This window comes from Lemur catta, chromosome 1 (assembly GCF_020740605.2).
Source record: "Lemur catta isolate mLemCat1 chromosome 1, mLemCat1.pri, whole genome shotgun sequence".
Classification (NCBI taxonomy): domain Eukaryota; kingdom Metazoa; phylum Chordata; class Mammalia; order Primates; family Lemuridae; genus Lemur; species Lemur catta.
Genome location: NC_059128.1, coordinates 156,671,404 through 156,692,264, shown reverse-complemented (window position 1 = coordinate 156,692,264; position 20,861 = coordinate 156,671,404). Strand labels below are relative to the sequence as shown.

Genomic DNA, 20,861 nt, shown 5'->3' with positions numbered 1-20,861 from the left:
AAAATCCTTGTCTACCCAAGGACTACAAAGATTTTTCTTTTATGGTTTCTTCTAGAAGTTTTATAGTTTTAGGTCTATCGTTCATTTCTATTCACAATTCAGTTTTTAAGATTTAAGTGCATATAAGGGAGTTGGTGGGAAGAGGAGGCACTTGTCACCAATAACTTGTTTCTTGGTAAGAACAAATTGGTGAAAATAATACATGTAAACCTGTAGTCTTGCTTTGTATGGTTTTTGCATTTGATAGTCTGCCAGACTGGTAGTTTTGAGGGACATCACCCATTGACCATCTATGGTGGTCATGTGTTATCTGTCCATCTAATATCCCCTTGGGGTACCAACACTCCTCATTTAATAATCTTTTCCATTCCATCTGATTCAAGTGGGTCTTCTCTACCCCCCAGCGGGAATACACGACCCAAGTCCACATCACCAGAGCGCTTTATCCTTCTACCCACAGTGATTGATTCAGAGTATGGTCTGTGACCTAATCTGAGCTGATGAGAGCTGTGGCAAAAGTATTTTTCTGAGGTAGCTGTTAGTTGAGTGTGAGTCCTAAGCTTCTGATAACCTATCTTTTCCAAGCCGTCATGTGTGGAGAGCCTATCTCAAAATGAAATCACCTCAAAATTGAGGGATTGGTGAGGAGCTCTTAATGACACGGTTTATCCCATTGGGTCCATCCTTGCCTGAGACTCTCCCATAGTCTTTTCAATTATGTGGACCAGTTAGTTCCTCTTTTGGCTCAGGCCTCTTTTGAGTTAGATATCTGCACTTGTAACTGAAAAAGTCTTAACTAATAAGCTGTTCATCTTCTCAAATAAAGGTCTAATATGTAGGAGTTCAAGTATGTTAGGATCTGTTTTATTAATAGACAGTAGAGGAACGGTAATGTGTGTGTGTGTGTGTGTGTGTGTGTGTGTGTGTGTGTGTGTGTTACGGGAAGCAACAGCTGCTTTTGGCTTTTATAAAAGCTAGGAAATTCTTGGCCCGGCGCGGTGGCTCACACCTGTAATCCTAGCACTCTGGGAGGCCGAGGTGGGTGGATCGCTCGAAGTCAGGAGTTCGAGACCAGCCTCAGCAAGAGTGAGACCCCGTCTCTACTAAAAAAAGTAGAAAGAAATTATCTGGCCAACTAAAAAATATATATAGAAAAAATTAGCCAGGCATAGTGGTGCGTGCCTGTAGTCCCAGCTACTCGGGAGGCTGAGGCAGGAGGATCGCTTGAGCCCAGGAGTTTGAGGTTGCTGTGAGCTAGGCTGATGCCACGGCACTCACTCTAGCCCGGGCAACACAGCGAGACTCTGTTTCAAAAAAAAAAAAAAAGCTAGGATATTCTGTTAAATACTCAGGATCATGATACCGCTTTTGTGGAAAACTGAATTTAAGTCCTAACTGAGATGTGTAACTTTAAATGTCTGCTTTTAATGAATATATGAATTAATTGTTCCTTTGACCAATTTGTTGATAGTATTTTATGGGGAAATTAACTGAATATAGAAGCTTCATATTTAGAAAGGCAGATTGTCTTCTGACGGGATTTTCAAGTGTAATTTTTATTACTTTAGAGTTGTAATTACTTTGTGAGACTATATCTTTGAATTGAGAAATATTTTTTCAACTTGTAGATTCACAGGAGCAGTTATTTTGGGTATGTATCTAATGCAAAAATAAGGAGTTCATTATGTAGTAGTAAAATTAAACATGCTTAAAAGCTTAAATAGGTAGATCTCAAAAGTATCCTTTTCCTTTTTGTTTGGTTAACTAAGGGGCACAAGTATGCAACTTTTTATAGGAAAGACTTCTACCATTCTTTATGTTTTTAATGTTAAATTTTATTAAATTAGTAAATCAATTGATATAAGATTTTATATTATTTGATTTCATTATGATACTTTTATTAGTTATATGGAATTTTGCTCTGTTAATTTTGACCTTTAAAGTGAAAAGATTGTTAATTATTAGTGGAAATGTAGCACTGGATTCTTGCCACAGCTGTTATCAGTCGGCACTAAATTAAGCAGTCATTAATTCTATGGAAGAGTTAGCACTTGTTGCTTTAAAAATAATTGTATGCATAGAAATAGTGCTTTAGGTCTTAAAGGCACTTATATGATACTTCCTTTAGTTCCCTCAAGTTTCAGTTGACTGAGGTGTGGTATTTAGGATATCATTAGCCATGTTTTCCAGATGAGGAAACCGAGGGCCAAACTGGAATTTGCACACTGTTCTGATTTTCAAGTTCCCTGTGTGGTTATTTATACTCAAAAGTATAGTTTTAAAGCTTAAAAAAAGTGAAACCCTTTTTAAAAACAGGTTTCAGGGAAGCTAGACATTTAAAACATTAAAGCCTTCTCTCCCCTTCTGGAGTGTGGTTTGGAAGTCATAGCTTTGTAGTAAGGCATTATTTTCCTAGCGTATTGCCAAGGCCCAACAACTGTTAAATCAGCAAGCTAAGATTTCCTACTAAGTTTATGTCAGATTCTGACTTTGCTTTCTCCCTTGCTCCTTCAATTAATGCCCAGTAAAGCCACTTCTGGCCTTCACTTATCCAAAGCCTTCCCTGGAATGCATCTCTGTCTACATACGATTCCAATGGGAGCTCCTCTTGTGGATTTGTTTCTGGGCCCTGAGAGATTAGCAAGCAAAGGGGTTTAGAAAGGTGAGATGGGAATTAAGAGGTAAAAGGATTCCATGGAAAAGCTGGGAAAGAATAAAAAAGAAAAAAAAAAACAAGAAAAAACAAAAAAAAAAGAGGTAAGAGGAGAATCAGAAAATTAACATAGTGATTGTCAAGAAAGTTTCTAGAAGGCACAGCTAGTCAGTCCTTGACAAAAAGGCTGATGAAGAAAATGGGAAATGGCATTTAATTTTGAGACTGGAAGGTCTTTGGTGACCTTTAAGAGACTAGTTTACTGTAGAATGTTGAGGTAAAGTAGGATTGAATCACATGCAGAAGGGGTTGTATGTGGGGAGCGGCAGAAAGTGGGCACTACAGGGCACAAGAAAGGTAGCCCAGTAGCCTGAAGCGGGTAGAGGTGTTAAGGAGTATGTGACATTTTTTTTTTCCGTTCTACATAGGAAAGTTTGAATTTTTTGTAACCAAGTGTTAGATTTGTTGATAAAGTAAGAAAGAGATTAGATAAAGACCATATATTTGTCTAGGAAAGAAGCACACATACTTCTGGAATGAAAGGGGAAAAGAAGAGGGGAGTGAGTATAGAAATTTTCATGTGGGGAGAACTGAAGTTTGAGGGAGCAAGGGACACCAAGACAAGTGAAGTCCTTACCAACAACGCATTCAGCGCTTTAAAGATGTTATTTCCCAAACCCACACTTTCTGGTTGCCTGTCAGACTAGAGATGTAACAAGTCAAATTACACAGAATTTATTTAGGAAATGGCTTGGCACACAGAAGTTTTACTTCTCTTGCTACTTTTGAGGAAGTTGTCACATTGGTGTGGTGTCAGCCTGGTGAGACAGGACTTGCTTGTGGTTTGGAAGCTCTGTGGGCAACGCCAAGAGTTGTGCTCTGCTTTTTTGTGAACCTTCTATGCTTTTGGGAACTGTTTACAGCGTATGCTCCTCTCAGGAATGAGTGTGGGTGATAAGAGGGGCCAGTGACCTGTGAAGGGATTGCAGTGGCCTTATCTGGGCTCTCTTGAGAGGCTGGGAATCTGAGGACAGAGTTGAGAGGGACTGGGCCAGTTAAGCCCTGATGCTGAGACCTACCCCAGTCCCTTTCCCTATGGAAGCCGTATGGCAGATACCACTCAGGGGCTACTAATTTTATTTTGTCTTACAAGGACATTGGAAAAAATCACCATTTACTATTATCAACATTTTATAAATGGGAGGATACTTTTTTTATCATGAAATATGAACTTTATCAGAATGAAGGACAAATCCTTATATTGGATAATTTTTTTTTTTCAAGACAGGGTCTCACTCTGTCACCTGGGCTAGAGTGCAGTGGTGTCATCATAGCTCACTGCAACCTCAGACTCCTGGGCTCAGGTGATCCTCCTTCCTCAGCCTCTGGGGTATCTGGAACGACAGGTGCGCACCACCACACCGGCCTAATTTTTCTACTTTTTGTAGAGACAGGGTTTTGCTGTGTTGCTCAGGCTGGTCTCAGAACCCCTGGACTCAAGTGATCCTCCTGCCTTTGCCTCCCAAAGTGCAAGGATTATAGGCATGAGCTACCATACCTGGCTCATATTGAATAAATGAAAACTTATGAGAGAATGTAATTGAAAGAATGTAGTGATTTCTCCTTATTCTTACTACTCATGTGTAAGAACCACTGACCTACAGCACTGAAGCTGTTCATTTTGGGAAACTTGTTCTAAATACTTACTCTCCCTTCTCCCCACTGCTCCCAAATGAAAGAAAGGGAACTTTTCTCATGGTTGAAACCTGGTGTGCGTGTGTGTGTGTGTTGGATGGGGGACAGTAAAGGAGAGGGTTGCCCATATGAAATTTTTATAATGGGCTCATTTCTAAGTCACCCTGGAGTTCATATCCACTCCACATTCCTTTTACCCATCCTCTAACAATTTACCTTGTATTTTAGTCATTTCTTATTGGATCCCCTTTTAGCAGGTAGTTTTATGAAAGTAGGCACTAGCTTTTACCATTTTTGTATATCTTGTCAGAATTTTGCCGTAAGTGTTAAATGGAAGTGAAACTGATTCCTAGTCTAAACTTACTACCAGTTAGTTACCTCACTTGAACACTCCTGGCCATACAATACCAATGCTAACTAGCTCAGCCTGCCTTTGCCTGAGGCCAGACCCTTCTTTTGTGCCAGTGGAAGTTGATGGAGAGGAAATGATGTTTAGTCTTTGACCTACTTTTCATTTCTTTCCAGATAGTAATGTGCCTGCAGCTGTCCTTTTACTCTCTTTTGTTAAAATTCTTGCTTTCTCTCCTTAAGGGGAGGTATGAGGCATGGAAATTTTCCTCAATCTCCAACACCACCACTCCTCTCTCTTCACCTGAGCATATACCTCATGTTTCTCCATATCCTTGTGACTTTGATATTCGTATGGATGACCCATATCTGTCTGCTTACCAGGTTCTTTACCCAGAAACATTAGCCTAAATGAAGCTTCACTCAATCTCTGAGCAACAGTAGGTGATTCTGTAGAGCTGTGGTCCCTAACCCCCTGGGCCAAGGCCCAAGCCTGAGCTCCGAGCGCCCCATCCCCCAACACCCCATCCCCAGTCTGTGGAAAAATTGTCTTCCACGGAACCAGCCCCTGGTGCCAAAAAGGTTGGGGACTGCTACTATAGAGAACAGGCTTTGGAAGATAGGTTTGAGTCCAGCCTCTGCTAGTTAGGAGCTGAGTGACATTAGGTTAAGGTTAATTACTTAAAGTCTCTGAGCCTCAGTTTCTTCTAATGCAAAACAGGGATAATTATTCTTTCCAAAATGGTATTTTAACCTTTTGTGGTTTTGTTTCACATTTTGCATTGCATGTAAAGTTTCTTCCCTGGTTTTTAAGGTCCTTAATGATTCTGCCTCAGTCTGCCCTTCCAGCAGGCAAACTTCTTTGGTATCTAGCATAATACTGAACAAATATTGAGGTCTAAACAGGTGTTTTTTATTGGTTTATTGTACTATCATAAAACACATTAGGACTTATTTTATACTCTCACTCTTCCATGCATAGCAGTCTCAACTGCAGGAGCCACTGAAATTTTCCTTTACTTCTTTTTGAAGAGGCAGTCCAGAACCGCGTCCAGGGTATAGGGTTTGTAAATAACAGACGCGTAAGGGTGTCTTGAAGTGAAGGATGGCTCTGACTGATACTGTTATTGTGAAGGGGAAAGTCATTTTGCTCTACCAGACTGAAACTCAGAGGCTCACTCATCTGCCAGCCTGCTCTCCCAGCTGTCTGCTCCTTGGCTTCTGGGTGCTTTCACCTTGGCTGGATGAAAATGAACATTCTGTCCCCTGCTCAGGTTTCTGTGGGGTTGAGACCAGTGCCATAGCTGCTGCTCCTCCAGTGCTGGTGACTGCATCTCACTAACTTAGTTATTTTGCTAAACAAATCTTGAGTGCTCTGATTTTATTATCTTAGTGATGTCTCAGCTGGTCTGCCTCATGGCTGTGTGGTGCTCATTGTTAATGTAAGTGCACATTAACAAAACACTAAAATGGCCAAATACTGACAACAACGTTAGTTAACAAAATTCTGGGAGAAGTATAATTAATAGTCAGAAATGCACTGCATTTCAGTGGCTATCCTCTGAGTTTATGTGGTGCTCCTCTTATCTCATCCTTATGTGGTCTTGAATGTGCCTGTTTGTGAGTTTCTAAACCTGTGGAGCCCCAAGGTCGGCCGGGCGTGGTGGCTCATGCCTGTAATCCTAGCACTCTGGGAGGCCGAGGCAGGCGGATCGTTTGAGCTCAGGAGTTCGAGACCAGCCTGAGCAGGAGCGAGACCCTGTCTCTACTAAACACAGAAGGAAATATACGGACAGCTAAAAACATATACAGAAAAATTAGCCGGGCATGGTGGCACATGCCTGTAGTCCTAGCTACTCAGGAGGCTGAGGCAGGAGGATTGCCTGAGCCCAGGAGTTTGAGGTTGCTGTGAGCAAGGCTGACGCCACGGCACTCTAGCCCAGGCAACAGAGTGAGACTCTGTCTCAAAAAAAAAAACAAAAACAAAACAAAAAACCTGTGAGCCCTGGTTCTTAAAAGAAGCACAGTCCAACAAAGTTGCCAGGTAAACTGACTATAAAAGTATTCATTTTGCTTAAATGTGTTTCCTTTCGATATACTTACCCTTTATTTGCTATAAGCCATGAACCCATTTAAATAGTGTTTTTATTTATTATTATTATTATTTTAGAGACTGAGTCTTGCTGTGTTGTCCAAGCTGGTCTTGAACTTCTGGGCTCAACTAATCCTCCTGCCTACCACTCCCAAGAAGCTGCGTTTACAGGCGTGAGCCACCGTGCCTGGCTAAATAGTATTTTTTAAAGAATATTAAGCCTTATTTTTTTACCTGTTGAAATAAAACTAGGCAATACCTAAAAAAACATGGACACTATTTTTTAAAATTATTGCATATAACAGCAAATGACTCAATTAGGCATATAACCAATGGTGAATATTTTCTGAACTAAAATCAGAGTACACGGTTTATTTTTTGAAGTGCTACTATAACAGACAAGGTTATATATGTAAAGCCACATTTTATTTATTTAGTGAATAATGACTTGACTAAATGTTACATGGTAGTGTGCTTGAGATGTCTGGTTAACGCTACTGCTGGAATACTGGGCAGGCCTGGAAAAAATGGTTTTAGTTCCTTTCTGCTCTTTGAGGATTGAACGTAGACATCTTATTTGTGTGTGTGTGTGTTGATGTGTTCAGAGGATCTGTGGTTTATTGATAACTCTTCAGGATTGTTACAATGAAGTACTTATTGATTTTCCCAGAGACAATTTTGCTCTCATTGCCACTGCTTTGCTCCAGGTTGTTAGATCTCCATAGCCTCTTAATTAGGCTCTCTGCTTCATTCATTGAAGGTTGAGTGCAGCTTCTTATTGCTGAATTGGCTGTTTTTAGTGTTTGGGGTTTTCCATTTCTTAAGACAGTGACTGGTTTTTTGTTTGTTTTTTGGTATTTTTGTTTTGGTTCATTCCTGTAGACAGTATAAAACTATTAAATTCTAAATGGGCATTTAAGGTCTTCTGTGAACTGTTCTCATTTAGTCTTTCCAGTTCCATCTTCATCTACATTTCTGCAGGAGATACACATCTCTGAACCAAAAGTTGTTCTCCATTTTGGTAATCCTCTCCCTCAAAAAAACCCTATTCAGCTTTCTAAGCATAACTGTTATTATACTATGAAATGTTCCTAGTTCTCTCTAGAATAAATTTCTGTATCCTATGTATTCCTTTTTTATATTTCTGTTATTTAAGTTTGCATTGTACCATATATAATGCAGCATGCACTGAACTACATGTGGTGAATCCATATTAGGCTAATATTTTAGGCTTGATTTCCAGAAACCAACTGGATGATCATTTGGAAAAATAACTAAAACACCTAACACTGTGCACGGTAGAGGAACTGGAATTGGTAAAAAGAGCTGTGTCACGTGGTTGTAGGTTGTATGACATCTTTATCTTTCCATCTTTTGTTGTTTTTATTAAAATTATACACTAACATAGTTTAAAGACTTTCTTTAAGGATTGTTATGAAAAGCAACTGTTCCCAGCAGCCTTCCCCTCATTTTGCTCTCTAGTGGCAATTACTTGCACATCTTTGAGCTGATTATTTTGCTGCTTACTTTCCTGTTTTTAGGTATAATACCCATATTATTTGATGTTCCCATTTTTGCTTGTAACTCTTGATTCACAGCAATGGATAATGAAGATTTAGTTCTTTTCCTCCCCAGTCACACCCCTCCTTCTTCCTATTTTATTTAGGTCAATATTGATCAGTATTCATTGTTTATATTATGTGAATATTACTCACATGTAGCAAACTGTGATTACTTTTTCTTCCCTGAATAACTTTTTCCCCCCTCTGGAGTTATTCACTCTCACTTTTTCTCCTTATCCTTTCTCCCTTCTGCTTCCCTCCCCACCCCATCCCATATGTCTTAATACATATACTTGTCACTAATTCAACCTTATATGCTTTCATAATTGTCTAAACCGCCTCAAAAGATACTCAGATGCATTGAGTTTTATATGAATTTTATCTTTTTTTGAAGAAATCTCTCCGGGAGCCTTCTGACTTGTCCCAGTTTGGACAGACCTGCTAAGTCTGTATATAGCTGTCATACTGGACCTTCTTATCGCTCTCTTTTTGGGGATTCTCTTTACTGCTGTCCACTGAATTTTATTTCCTTTATCTTGTTTTTCTTATTTATGCCCTTGTTTTGTACAGTAAATCCCCCAGTAACTTCCTAAAAAAGGATTCTTGGGAAATAAATTTTTAGAGACCTCAAATGTCTGAAAACTCTGTTCTCCCCTAGCACTTGATTGATAGTTTGTCTTGGTGTGGAATTTTTGTTGGAAATCATTTTGAAGACATTGCTCCAGTGCCAGCTTACTCCCCCTGTTATTGAAATCCAAAGCAGTTTATTTTGGATTCCCAGCTATTTATCTCTTTTTTCTCTCTGGAAACTTGATGTGCCTTGTGAAAGTCAGTTTTCCTCCAGCGTACTGTACTCTTTCAATCTGGAAACTCACGGCCTAGTAAGTTTTCTTAAGGTTTTTTCTTGTTGTTTTGTTTGTTTTTAAGAAGCGGGGGTCCCGGTATATTGGCTAGGCTGGTCACAAACTCCTGAGCTCAAGTGATCCTCCCAGCTCGGCCTCCTGAGTAGCTGTGACTGCAGGTGTGAGCTACCTTTTAAGTTATTTGTGACCCCCACCTCTCTATTTAGTCTTTCTAGATCACTCTTACTATTCAGATCTTAGACCTTCTTTATGGTCCTTTAGCATCTTTTTTTCTCTCCTATTTTCTCTCTTTGTTCTACTTTCTTGGGAGATTTCAACTTTACCCTTAATTGATTTTTGTGAAATCTTTTTTATTTGCTGTCATTTTTTGTGTTTATATGTATATAGATATATCTTTATATTTGAGACAGGGTCTTGCTCTGTCACCCAGGCTGGAGTGCAGTGCACCAACATAGCTCACCGCAATCTTGACCACCTGGACTCAAGTGATCTTCCCACCTCAGCCTCCCAAGTAGCTGGGACTGCAGGCATGCACCACCACGCTTGGCCAATTTTTTAAATTAGTTTTTGTGGAGATGGGGTCTCACTGTATTGCCCAAGCTGGTCTCAAACTTCTCACCTCAAGTGCTCCTCCTACCTTGGCCTCCCAAAGTGCTGGGATTAGAGGCATGAGCCACTGTGTCTGACCTGCTTTCATTTTTAATTTCCAAAAGCTACTTTTTCTTCTCTGAATGTTGTTTTGTTTTGGCCTTATTCTTGTTCCATCAGTGCAGTGTCTTCTGTCCCTCTGGATGTTAATTAATGATAAGCTTATTTTGAAATTTTATCTCTATAATTTGTGTTTTATATAGTTGGCTGTGTTCTAGTTTGTTTTGATCTTTGTTTTCCATGTTAGAAAGGAACCATGTTTCTTGGTTATCAATCAGTTAGAGAGCCTTTAATGTCAATATATTGAGGTCTTTTCTTTGGGCTGCTCATATTCCCCAAAAGAGACTGCCTGGAGGGTGAAGGCTGGGCTATGTTCTGGGAATTGAGTAGAGGAAGAAAACTGGGAGTCTTACTATCCTGCATGCCTAAGCTCATTTTCAGTACAACACTTCTGCCCCCATTCATATTAATGACCCCTGGTACAAGACCCTCTGTTTTAACCTCTCCAGAAAATAAACCTCAAGCTGGCAGGATTTCTGTTGCTGTGTAACAGATAACTGCAAATTTAGCAGCCCGTAACAGTACACACGTGTAGTATCTCACAGTTAATGTGGGTCAGGAATCTGGGCACAGTTAGCTGAGCCCTCTGCTCAGGGTCTCCTTTAGCTGCAGTCAAGGAGTTGGCTGGCCTGTGTCCTCATCTGTAGCTCCTCCAAGGTCACAGAGTTGGCAGAATCCAGTTCCTTCCATGTGTAGGACTGAGGTCCACAGCTTCTATAGGCCACTCACAAAGGCAGTTTACGTCATACTTGCTTCTTGAAGGCTAGCAGGAGACTCTCTTCAGTCAGTTAAGACTTAGTGTTATGTAAATAAAGCATAACCTGGTCTGGGGAATAGCATTGCATCAACTTTGCCATATCCTGTTGGTTAGTAGCAAGTTATAGTTTCTACCTACACTCAAGGGAGGAGATCATACAGCCCATCTTGGAATTCTGCCTATCATAAAAGGTCTTGGAATTTGCTGCTTTTTTGTTTGTTTTAGAGACAGGCTCTCACTCTGTCACCCAGGTGGGAGTGCAGTGGCATGATCATAGCTCACAACAGCTCAAACTCCTGGGTTTAAACCATCCTTCTGCCTCAGCCTCCCGAGTGGCTGGGACTATAGGCATCCACCACTATGCCCGGCTAATTTTTAAATTTTTTGTAGAGACAGGCTGTGTTGTCCGGGCTTCTTGAACCCCTGGCCTCAAGCAATCCTCCTGCCTCCCAAAGTGCTGGGATTACAGGCTTTGACTGCTTCTTAAACACACTTTTAACTAATCTTTTTCCTTTAACCAAACCTATCACTGCCTCATTCCCAATTTCCACAGGCCCTACTAATTCCTGCGTCTGGGGGATACATGGACTCAGTCTTGGCTTTCTTCACAGCCAGTTCAGGATTCTGTTTTCTTGGATATGTCAAACCCTTTCGCACTTGTCTATTTGCCTTTTAAGCTTCCAAACTTTTGCATTGTCTCCTCCCTTCCTCCCTCTTTGGAGGTTTATGCCTTTAAAAAAAACTATTGTAATGCTGGTGGAGTTTGGAGGAGTAAAAGTTGATGTCTGTATTCAATCTGCCGTCTTTATGCATGTCTTCTGAGCTATCTTAATGTTTTTTTCTCTGCTCTAATACTTAAGTTAGGGTTACTGGTTCCTTTTAAGAAGGAAAAAAAATGAAAGGTTAAAATTTTCCCACTTCATTTTTCATATCCTTCTATTATTATTTAATCTCTCTACTCAAGCACCTGGGCTTTTACCCCCTATTTGTCACTCTAAACCAATCTCCTCTCTTAAGGCCTAGAGCAACTGCCTCCTTTTTCCTTTTAATCGGGACTTTTCTCACCTTTTGGCCTTTTCCATAAAACCTATCCTGAATAGGCACATACCTTAGCAATTCGATCCCTGAGAGTGGCATTTCATATAAAATTGGAAATTCTTAGAATGTTACATTTTTGTTAGGACCTTTCTCTGGGGATAATGCTTTGTACTTCTTGGTATTAAATGACTATTAGAGTCATTTTAGGAAGCAGCTGGTATGATAGCATATGCACTGCCATGTGTTAATTTACAAGCCATCGTGGTGCCTGAGTAGTCAGCACTAGTGAAAGTCCTGTGTATCTGCTTACCAGTCCTAGTACTAGACATACCACACTTGGGCAGCTTTGACATGTCACATGTCAGCATTCCATCTGTGGGCCTCTTTGGCAGCCGCTGCAGCACCTAGCTTTGTGAAAGCTGTTGTCGACTGCTCAGCTAGAAGGGTGTGCGTAGAGAGTAGGACCAAGAGTCACATAAGTGACAGAGTTAGTGATGAGAAAGCAGCCAGACCCTCCCCAAGGCCAGATTTGTATATGACATCCAGGGCATAGCCTCACTCATTCGGTCTCTCAGCCCTATGCAAATACAAACAGCCTTCCTCTTTTCTCTCCAGGCCAGCTGGGGCCAAGAAAAAAGCCAGTGGTTCCCCGTGCAATAAATAGCTCTCCTCACTTCTTGACCCTGTTATTTCCTGGTAGCTCTGAGTTGTGGATCCTGCAGTGGAGAGGCCAGGAACAAAGAAGTTGTAGAGGCCTCAGCTTCACGGAGCGTTGAGCAGTGGGTGATACTGTATCCTCAGGCAGGGGTTTGACCTCACATTTCAGTGCAGGTCATTCCAATGACTGCTGGACCTCCCAATGCACTGTGGACTAGAATGAAACAGAGTAGATCTAAATTCTGGGACCAACCTAACTTCTGAGCTGGGGGGAAAGTAGGTCTCATATTCTATACCACCTTTTTTTTTTCTTTTCTTTTTTTTTTTTTTTTTTTTAGCTCTAGGTGGAGGGGGGAGAATTGTTTCTTGTTATTTTTGTGATTTAGGGGCATAACATTTGGACTGTGATTGAACTGATATTTGTTTCCCAAAACCATCTTTGGGTTTCATTAAGGTGGGGATTCTCAGCATTTTTGGAGTTGTCACATTATTTTTGAAATCCCCTTTCCTTCACACTAAGCACTCTCTGTGGTGTTTATTTTCAACTGAATCCTTTCTACAAAGTGAATTTTTATTAATAAAGTTTAATAACATCTTTTGGCAGATCACAAGATTTTCTTGTTTCTGTTTAATCCCAGCTTCCATCCAAATATGAAAGAGAAATGAATAATAAGGTAGGAAAAGTAGACTAGTAAATTGTTTATAAACAACTTTGGTAGTGAGTCCAACGGCAAATAACTTTATTGCAAGCTTCATGGGTATAGTGGAAGGAATATCACTTTAGGAAAATCTGGACTGCATTAGCCAGAACTTATGTAATAAATTCAGGAAAATTGAATTCAAACTTTATTTTGCTTATATTTGGGTAAATTATTATCTTTATTGAGATATAACTTAGTTAAATTCACCCACTTCAAGTCTTCCATGCGTTTTTGCTTACAGTTGGTGTTTCTGCATTAAAGAAGGGAAGAAGAGCACCCTCTTTGGGTAGAAGTGTCTTCTTTCTATGTGGGCTGTCAGGCCTCATTGTAATTTTAAATTTTTTTAAAATATGGAACATCCCACAAATTTATATGTCATCCTTGTGCTGGAGCCATGCTGATCTTCTCTGTATTATGCCAGTTTTAGTATGTGTGCTGCTGAAGCAAGTACCTTTGCCTCGTTTTGAAAGTGGATTTGCATTCTGCTATTGGAGTAAACTTGAGCCCTTTGATTTACATGGCTGCAGGGTGTGTAGTTGCTCTATATCTTAATTCTCTCAGCGCCATGTCTAAGATCATAGTAGAAGGAAGAGGCTAGGAAAGAGCACCTGTACTGAAGTGAAGATAGGAGGGAGAAAGTGGCAAGACAGCGAGATAGTGTCCATTTAGTATAGGTATTTCCAAGTTTTCCAATTAATTATCAATGGAAGCTTTTATCACAGGACCAAAATCTGTCTTTCACTGTGACCGTGGAGGCACAAGAGACCTGAACCGCCCTTATAGTCACTGATGATTTTCATAGGATTATAGTTGGGAATAGGAGTAGTCATAAACATTTTCTATGAATGATTGTTGTAGATTTTCACCCAAAGATGCAGCATATGGGTCACCATAGAAAATGTAATTGGAATGAAGTAGGAATGACAATGTCAAAAGGTCTCCCTTCAGATCCTAAGCAATTCTGTTCTAAAAGAACTATGAAAACTGGACTTAAATGAAACAGAGTTTCAGATGGCCAGAGTGAGAATACTGACAGTCCAGACTCAGTAGCCTCCCACTCTTCCAAGCCCTTAAAGCTGCTGTCCCCAAACCCTGGGCCGTGGCCTGGTACCAGTTGGTGGCCTCTTAGGAACCTGGCTGCACATCACCACCTGACCTCCCCCGACCATGTGGAAAAATTGTGTTCCATGAAACTGGTCCCTGGTGCCAAAAAGGTTGGGGACTGCTTCCTTAAAGCATTGTTACCCCAGGATAACCCTAGTTAACTTTTACTTTGTCTTACTACTTTACTTTCTCTATTACTAGGTGGATTAGATTCCATCTCTTCTGCCTTTTACCTTGATTTTGTTCTTCAGAATTGAAATATGTTGTTATATTTATAACACAGCTGGGTGTGCAGTGGCTCACGCCTGTAATCCTGGCACTTTCAGAGGCCGAGGCAGGAGGATTGCTTAAGGTCAGAAGTTCAAGACGAGCCTGAGCAAGAATGAGACCCCCATCTCTAAAAAAAAAAAAAAAAATAGAAAAGTTAGCTGGGCATGGTGGCAAGTGCTGAGGCAGGAGAATCGCTTGAGCCCCCAGGAGTTTGAGATTGTGGTGAGCTGTAATGACACCACTGCACTCTTCTCAGGGGTATAGAGTAAGACTCTGTCCACCCCCCCCACCCCCCCCACCCCAAAAATCACCAAGGGGAGACTGGGTGCAGTGGCTCATGCCTGTAATGCCAGCATTCTGGGAGGCCAGGAGAAGGGGTCAGGTACTTGAAGCCAGGAGTTCAAGACCAGCCTGGGCAATATAGTGAAACCCTGTGTCTTAAAAAATTGATTAGGTGCAGTGGAATGCACCCATGGTCCTAGCCACTCAGGAGGCTGAGGCAGGAGTATTGCTTGAGCCCAGGCATTAGAGGCTGCAGTGAGCTGTCAGCAGGTTACTGCACTGCAGACTGGGTGACAGAGACCCTGTCTTAAAAAAAAAAAAAAAAAATCACCATGGGGAGTTTTTTGTTTTTTTTTTTTTTTGAGATAAGAGTCTCACTCTGTCTCCCCAGGTAGAGTGCAGTGGTGTTATCATAGCTCACAGCAACCTCAAATTCCTGGGCTCAAGTGATCCTCCTGCCTCAGCCTCCAGGGTAGCTGGGACTACCGGCGTGTACCACCACACTTGGCTAATTGTTCCTATTTTTAATAGAGATGGGGTCTCACTCTTGCTCAGGCTGGGAGGGAGTTTTTAAAATATATAGATTTTTGGGTCCCCCTCTAGATATTCTAAATTCAGAAGGCCTGCGGAAGGGTCCAAAAATCTTTAAGTTTTAAGGTTCCATAGATTATTTTAATGCACAATGAAATTTGGGAACCACCAGTTTTTTGTACCGTCCATAAAATATGCTTGTAGCGGCATATTGTTAAACCTTTGTTCTTTATCTTTTTTCTTCTGAGGTACTAGCAGAATTGGGCCCATGCCAACATAGTCATACCTCTAGGGGTTAGACTGCCCTCACTCTTATTTTTTCTAAGTTGATTTCTTAGCATCACCAAGTTGGATGTGAAGAAAACAGTGTGGCTCCTGATCCACTAGTGTTTTTCAGGAAGCAGCTTGGAATATTGTCAGTACTAGATTTTGGAGGGTCTAGCTTCTGCTCCTGGCCTTGGTTCTTCATCTGTAAAGAGAGACAGTTAGAGTAGATAGAGGTGTAGAGAAGTTTAGAGTAGCCTTTTGCCTTTGAGTCTTGATCATGAGCTAGATAAAGGCAGATCACTCCTCTTTATCTGCAACCTCTGTTAGTGTTTTCATTTACTTACTCCACTTTTCAGCTGTCTACAGTCTGGTAAACAGGTGTCCTAGCTGTATCAGCTAGTGTCTACAGACTTTCTGCTTGTCTTAATTAATTCAGGCTGCTATAACAAAATACCATAAACTGCTGGGTAGCTTATAAACAACAGAAATTTATTTCTCACAGCTCTGGAGGCTAGAAATCTGAGGTCAGGGTGCTGGCAGCTTCAGTATCTGCTGAGGGCCTGTTTCTTTGGTTCCAGACAGCTATCTTCTTGGTAGACCCCTCACATGGTAGAGAAAAGTTAGAGAGCTGTTGGGGGTCTCTTTTAAAAGGATACTAATCGCATCCATGAGGGCTTCCACATTCATGACCCGATTACCTCCAAAGGCCCTACCTCCTAATACTATCACATTGGGGGGTTGGTTAGGATCTCAACATATTGGGGATAAGGGCTGCAAACATGTAGGCAGGGTAGGCAAACTTCTGATGACCAAGATCCAGTTCTACCTTCAGGAGATGAATCAGTAAGGATATAGAGTAAATAGAGGAATATAGATATTAATATCCTTTCACTAAAGAGGTTACTGCATGTTTCTAGGGGGACAGGGCTGATTAAGAGCTCTCCCTAATCCCATTTTGTGAAAATTAGTCAAACGTTGTGTAACAGTAGGAAGTCATCTGTTTTTAAAACACAAAGGAAAGCATGACTTTGTAGTGTAGACAATGTAAAAAAATCTCTCTCCATATATATACAATGTAAAACAAGTTGTTAATAGTTCTTGGGAATACCCATGACAAAGAGATTAAAAGGACCATACTATTCAAGCCAGTGGGAATAAAATGATCACTACCATTTAATGAGACTACAGTGGGTCTGCTCTAACAGTGGTTCTTTCTCTCTCTTGGTTATCAATTTAATTGTTAAAACATCCTTGTGAGGTAGGTGGTATGATCTTGAGTTTGGATTTAGTAACTTGTTCAAGGTCACATAACTAGTAAGTGCTGAAGTCACTGAGCTCTTTTTACCTCTTGGCCAATTCCAGCCTATTCTTCCCATTAGCCTCTCTTCTGTTCATTCCAAAAAGGAATGAGCTTTTGCCATGTCATGTTTTCTTCCTCAACTTTTGTTTCCCTCTGGTTTTCTTTTGTAAGCTCATTCCTTTAACTTCTATTTCTGTTGCTTCCACCCCAAGTTTCAGACTGAAATAAGAAACCTATGGTGGGCTTGAGGAAAGTATAGGGCACATTCATGTTGCCCTCTCCCTCCCTCATCATCTCCTCTTTCTCTTAAATGAAGGAATCAAACCTGATTTTTAACCAGTTAGCAGAAGGCATCTTGAAGACAAGGAATTTGTCTTGTTCAGTATAAAAACTCCTGACATTCAGCACTCTACCTAGTATATAGGCATTCAATAAGTGTTTGAGTGAATAAATCCAGTTTGCACCATACATTTATTTAAGAATAGTTTTGCCTGCTTTGTAGGGATTATTCTGAGTATTGACTGAGCTGTACAAGTCTCTCCAAGCACAGACCTTTTTGTTTGGTTGACACACATCGTAGTTTTCAAAGTAGCTGTTAATAGTAAACGTTTGGGAGGGCTCAGATTGAAATTTTTTAGTTTAGCCATTCTCTACCACTACCCATGTTATGACTATGCTGTGGTCTTTTTAAATTAATAACCAAGACTATTTCCCAAGCATTTTGTTTTTCTCTCTTCTCAGTACTGGGGTACTCCACTTAATGAGTTGAGTGGGTATGTTAAGCTCTTCATAGGTTTTAAACTTTTTGTTTATTAATGTACTTGAATACAAAGCACTCTGGATGCCAACACAATGCTTTGGGAACGGTATTGTGACCAAATTATAGCGTAACCAAGTGTATGTAACAGTGATATAACAGGTAACAGGGTTGGATTAATGTCCCAACTGTAATATTTAGAGAACCCAATTATAGAATTTTATATTGAAATGAAAATTGAGTAACTTGCAGTTGGATACTTGTCATCATTATCCTTGTTCTCTCACCCAGCATGGTTTGACACAAACAATGTGGCCATCTACCAGATTGTTTTTAGGATAAGATTGTAGAAATACAAGAATAGGGAAGAAGAAAGAGCCAGTTGGTAGGTGAGAAAGTGAAACGTTCATGCTACATCAGAAATGATGGAGCTCTGAACAAAAATTACCATCATTTGTCACTAATTTAGCTTGTTTGCTAAGATATGTTTCTCTCTTTTTCAGTATTATTTACATTTTCTGACATGTCAACTAGAGGTTTGAGAATTGAGGGAGAAGTTTCCTGCTTATTCACAACTAGGCAGGATTAGAATGGTTTTAACATTCTTTTATCATCCAGTTTACCAAGGGCTGACAGATTTGTTGCAGTTTCTGTCTGAAAGATAATTCTGTTTTGTGAAGATAACCCATATAGTAAACAAAAAGGGAGGAAAGAGCTGATCTTTTCCCCTTTTTGGATACACTGTAAAAAATGGGATAGTGCTACCATCTACTTACATCTGCTGATGTGTTATTTCATAGTGCTGGTCCCAAAGGCGATAACATCTATGAATGGAGATCAACAATTCTAGGGCCCCCAGGATCTGTGTATGAGGGTGGTGTATTCTTCCTTGATATAACTTTTACACCAGAATATCCCTTCAAGCCTCCAAAGGTAAGAAATTTCCCTAATTTATGCTCAAACTTACTAATTCCCATGAGAAACTATTGAGGGTTTTTTTTTTAATTTAATTTTTAATCACAAAAATTAGATTTCTGTTATGTCCTAATGAATCTAAGTATATTAGAACACTTCTCTGGGTTGACTGGCCTCATCTGGCAGAGACCTTTCTAGGAATAAGTGCTTTATTTTGATTTAAAATTATGCTATTTGTAATAATGCTGTCAGCACCCTGGAATTAACCACCTATTTAGCCTACAGAAAAAGTTTCTGAATAGTCAAGCCAGGCCAGATGTTGACACGCACCTGTAGTCTCAGCTGCTGGGGAGGGCCTCAGCTTTGAGCCCAGGAATCTGAGTCCTGCCTGGGCAACAAAGTAAGATCCTGTCTTTAAAAAACAAAAAATGTTGTCAAAATATCCATGCACTGAAACAGCTACAGAATTGGAATCTCTTACCAAAGCTTTGTATTCTACTCCTTATAATTTTTTTTTTCTATTCCTTACCTCCAGGCCTTGATTTTCTCTGTAGGATAGGTGGGGATTGCCCAAATCACCCATCTCTCTTAAAACCTTCAATGATCTATGATTCTCATTCACACTGTCAAAATAGGGTAGATTGCTAGATATAGATACAATCGCAGCAACAAGAAGTAATTGAGAGTCCATTTTTTTAAACATTGGAAAAGTTACAGGTAATTTTTACTGTGGTGTGTTTCAGTATATTTCACAAATAAAAATTAGGAGACAAAACAAAATAACCCATGCTCATGTGGCTTGCGCTGGTTTGTTTACTGCTGTAGCCCTTGCCCATTACTGGCTCCTCATCCGTGGAGGCTGTATTATAGGAGACTGATTTAGGTAGACAAGATGTTTGTAGGATCTGATCTGAAGGTCACTAAAAGCAGAAACAGATCTCTCTCCAAATTTTATACAGCTTTTTGGGTTATGTAGTCATGTTCATTTGGGTTATGTAGTCATATTTAGTCAATGTTCGCTAAGCATTTTGTTTGTCTTTATGTACTCACAATGTTGTACCTCAGTTTTCATGAGGTATTATAACTTAGAATTCTCAGTATTTTATTCTGAAGCTTACTTTAAGGCAATGTAGTAAGTATTACCAGCTACTAACACAAGAGGTCAGCAAACAATTAGCTATTATTCAACCTTGGAAATGTTAATATTTAAAACATTAAAATTGGTAAAGATGAATTCAGGAATTATTAAACTTTTGTCAGTGACAGTATTTTCAAGATGAAGTTGACAATCCCTGAGATAGTATTGTATCAATGAACACTTTCTAATGAAATTTATTAAACAGCCCTTTAACCTATCTTCTTGTCAGCTTCAGTTAAAACTGTTATTTTATTCATCTTTTTAAAAACTAAATATCTGGGGAGGGTTGTTTCTAATTATTAAGGGTCACTCCATTGACAATTTAATAAAAAGCTTAAAATTGTTTTCTGTTTGAATATTGTTTGACACTACCTTATTTTTTCAGGTTACATTTCGGACAAGAATCTATCATTGTAATATTAACAGCCAAGGTGTTATTTGCTTGGATATATTGAAAGATAATTGGAGTCCAGCACTAACCATTTCTAAAGTCCTCCTTTCTATCTGCTCACTTCTTACAGACTGTAATCCTGGTAAGGTTAATTCTTTACCTTCTTTTATTTTTCCTCACCTGAAAAATACTTTTTACATAAACTGAGCTTCTAAAGAGAGATTTTATTTTTTTAAGAGCTTTCAAAGGACAAAAGTAATTTGCTTCTCAAAGTTTTAGTCAAGAGAAGTTCAGTCCACTAGTTGAAAAATGCAGCTTTACCACTAGTTGATATGTTCTAGGAACAAGGTATTTTAAACTGAAAACTTACATAAGTTTGGCTTATGTTTTTACATTTTCAGTCATTCTCCCTCCTTTTTTTTCTCTGTTGTATTATTTCCCATATAGTCCTTATAAAACAAACCACATACGTCCAGATGTCACCTGCCTGACTAACCTGACCTGTGCCTGCTGGTTTCACTGGCACTTTCCCTGTGGTGGTTCTGAGATGGTATTCAATCTTGAAAATGTTATTTCTTTGCTAAATACATAGTGATTGGTGAACTGTAATTTTGTTGGGACTTAATTTCCTTTTATTTAAAAATATTTTCTAGATAAACCAAATACAAATTTAGTTATTAAAGATTCAGAGAAACACTGTACTTAATTGGATATATCCAGGTTTGACCTGGCTCTTTCTAGGTAAACAGTGTAGAGGTAAGTAGTGTTACATTGCAGCAGTCCCCAAGACTTCACAGTATTCACAGTGCCATTATTGGTGCCACTGAGCTAA

At 39.8% G+C, this 20,861-nt stretch overlaps 2 protein-coding genes and 1 non-coding gene across 4 annotated transcripts in view; 1 reads left to right on the top strand and 2 right to left on the bottom strand.

Moving 5' to 3' along the window:
* Nucleotides 1–20,861, top strand: part of UBE2E1 (ubiquitin conjugating enzyme E2 E1) — a 68,683-nt gene that overhangs the window by 46,683 nt on the left and 1,139 nt on the right. The window contains exons 4-5 of the mRNA XM_045537956.1: nt 18,386–18,518; nt 20,024–20,171. Of these exons, the coding sequence (XP_045393912.1) occupies nt 18,386–18,518; nt 20,024–20,171 (281 nt within the window). The remainder of the gene's footprint in view (nt 1–18,385; nt 18,519–20,023; nt 20,172–20,861) is intronic.
* On the bottom strand, nt 13,419–13,525 carry LOC123631157. Its single transcript, XR_006733026.1, has one exon. It is a non-coding gene; the product is annotated as a U6 spliceosomal RNA (small nuclear RNA).
* The window catches only part of NKIRAS1 (NFKB inhibitor interacting Ras like 1), a 31,421-nt gene continuing 25,862 nt past the window's right edge, over nt 15,303–20,861 (bottom strand). Inside the window, exon 5 of one of the 2 annotated variants that reach the window (XM_045537983.1) lies at nt 15,303–15,730. In XM_045537983.1, the coding sequence (XP_045393939.1) occupies nt 15,684–15,730 (47 nt within the window). In that variant the 3' untranslated portion in view covers nt 15,303–15,683. The remainder of the gene's footprint in view (nt 15,731–20,861) is intronic. The other variant, XM_045537975.1, reaches the window with a different exon arrangement.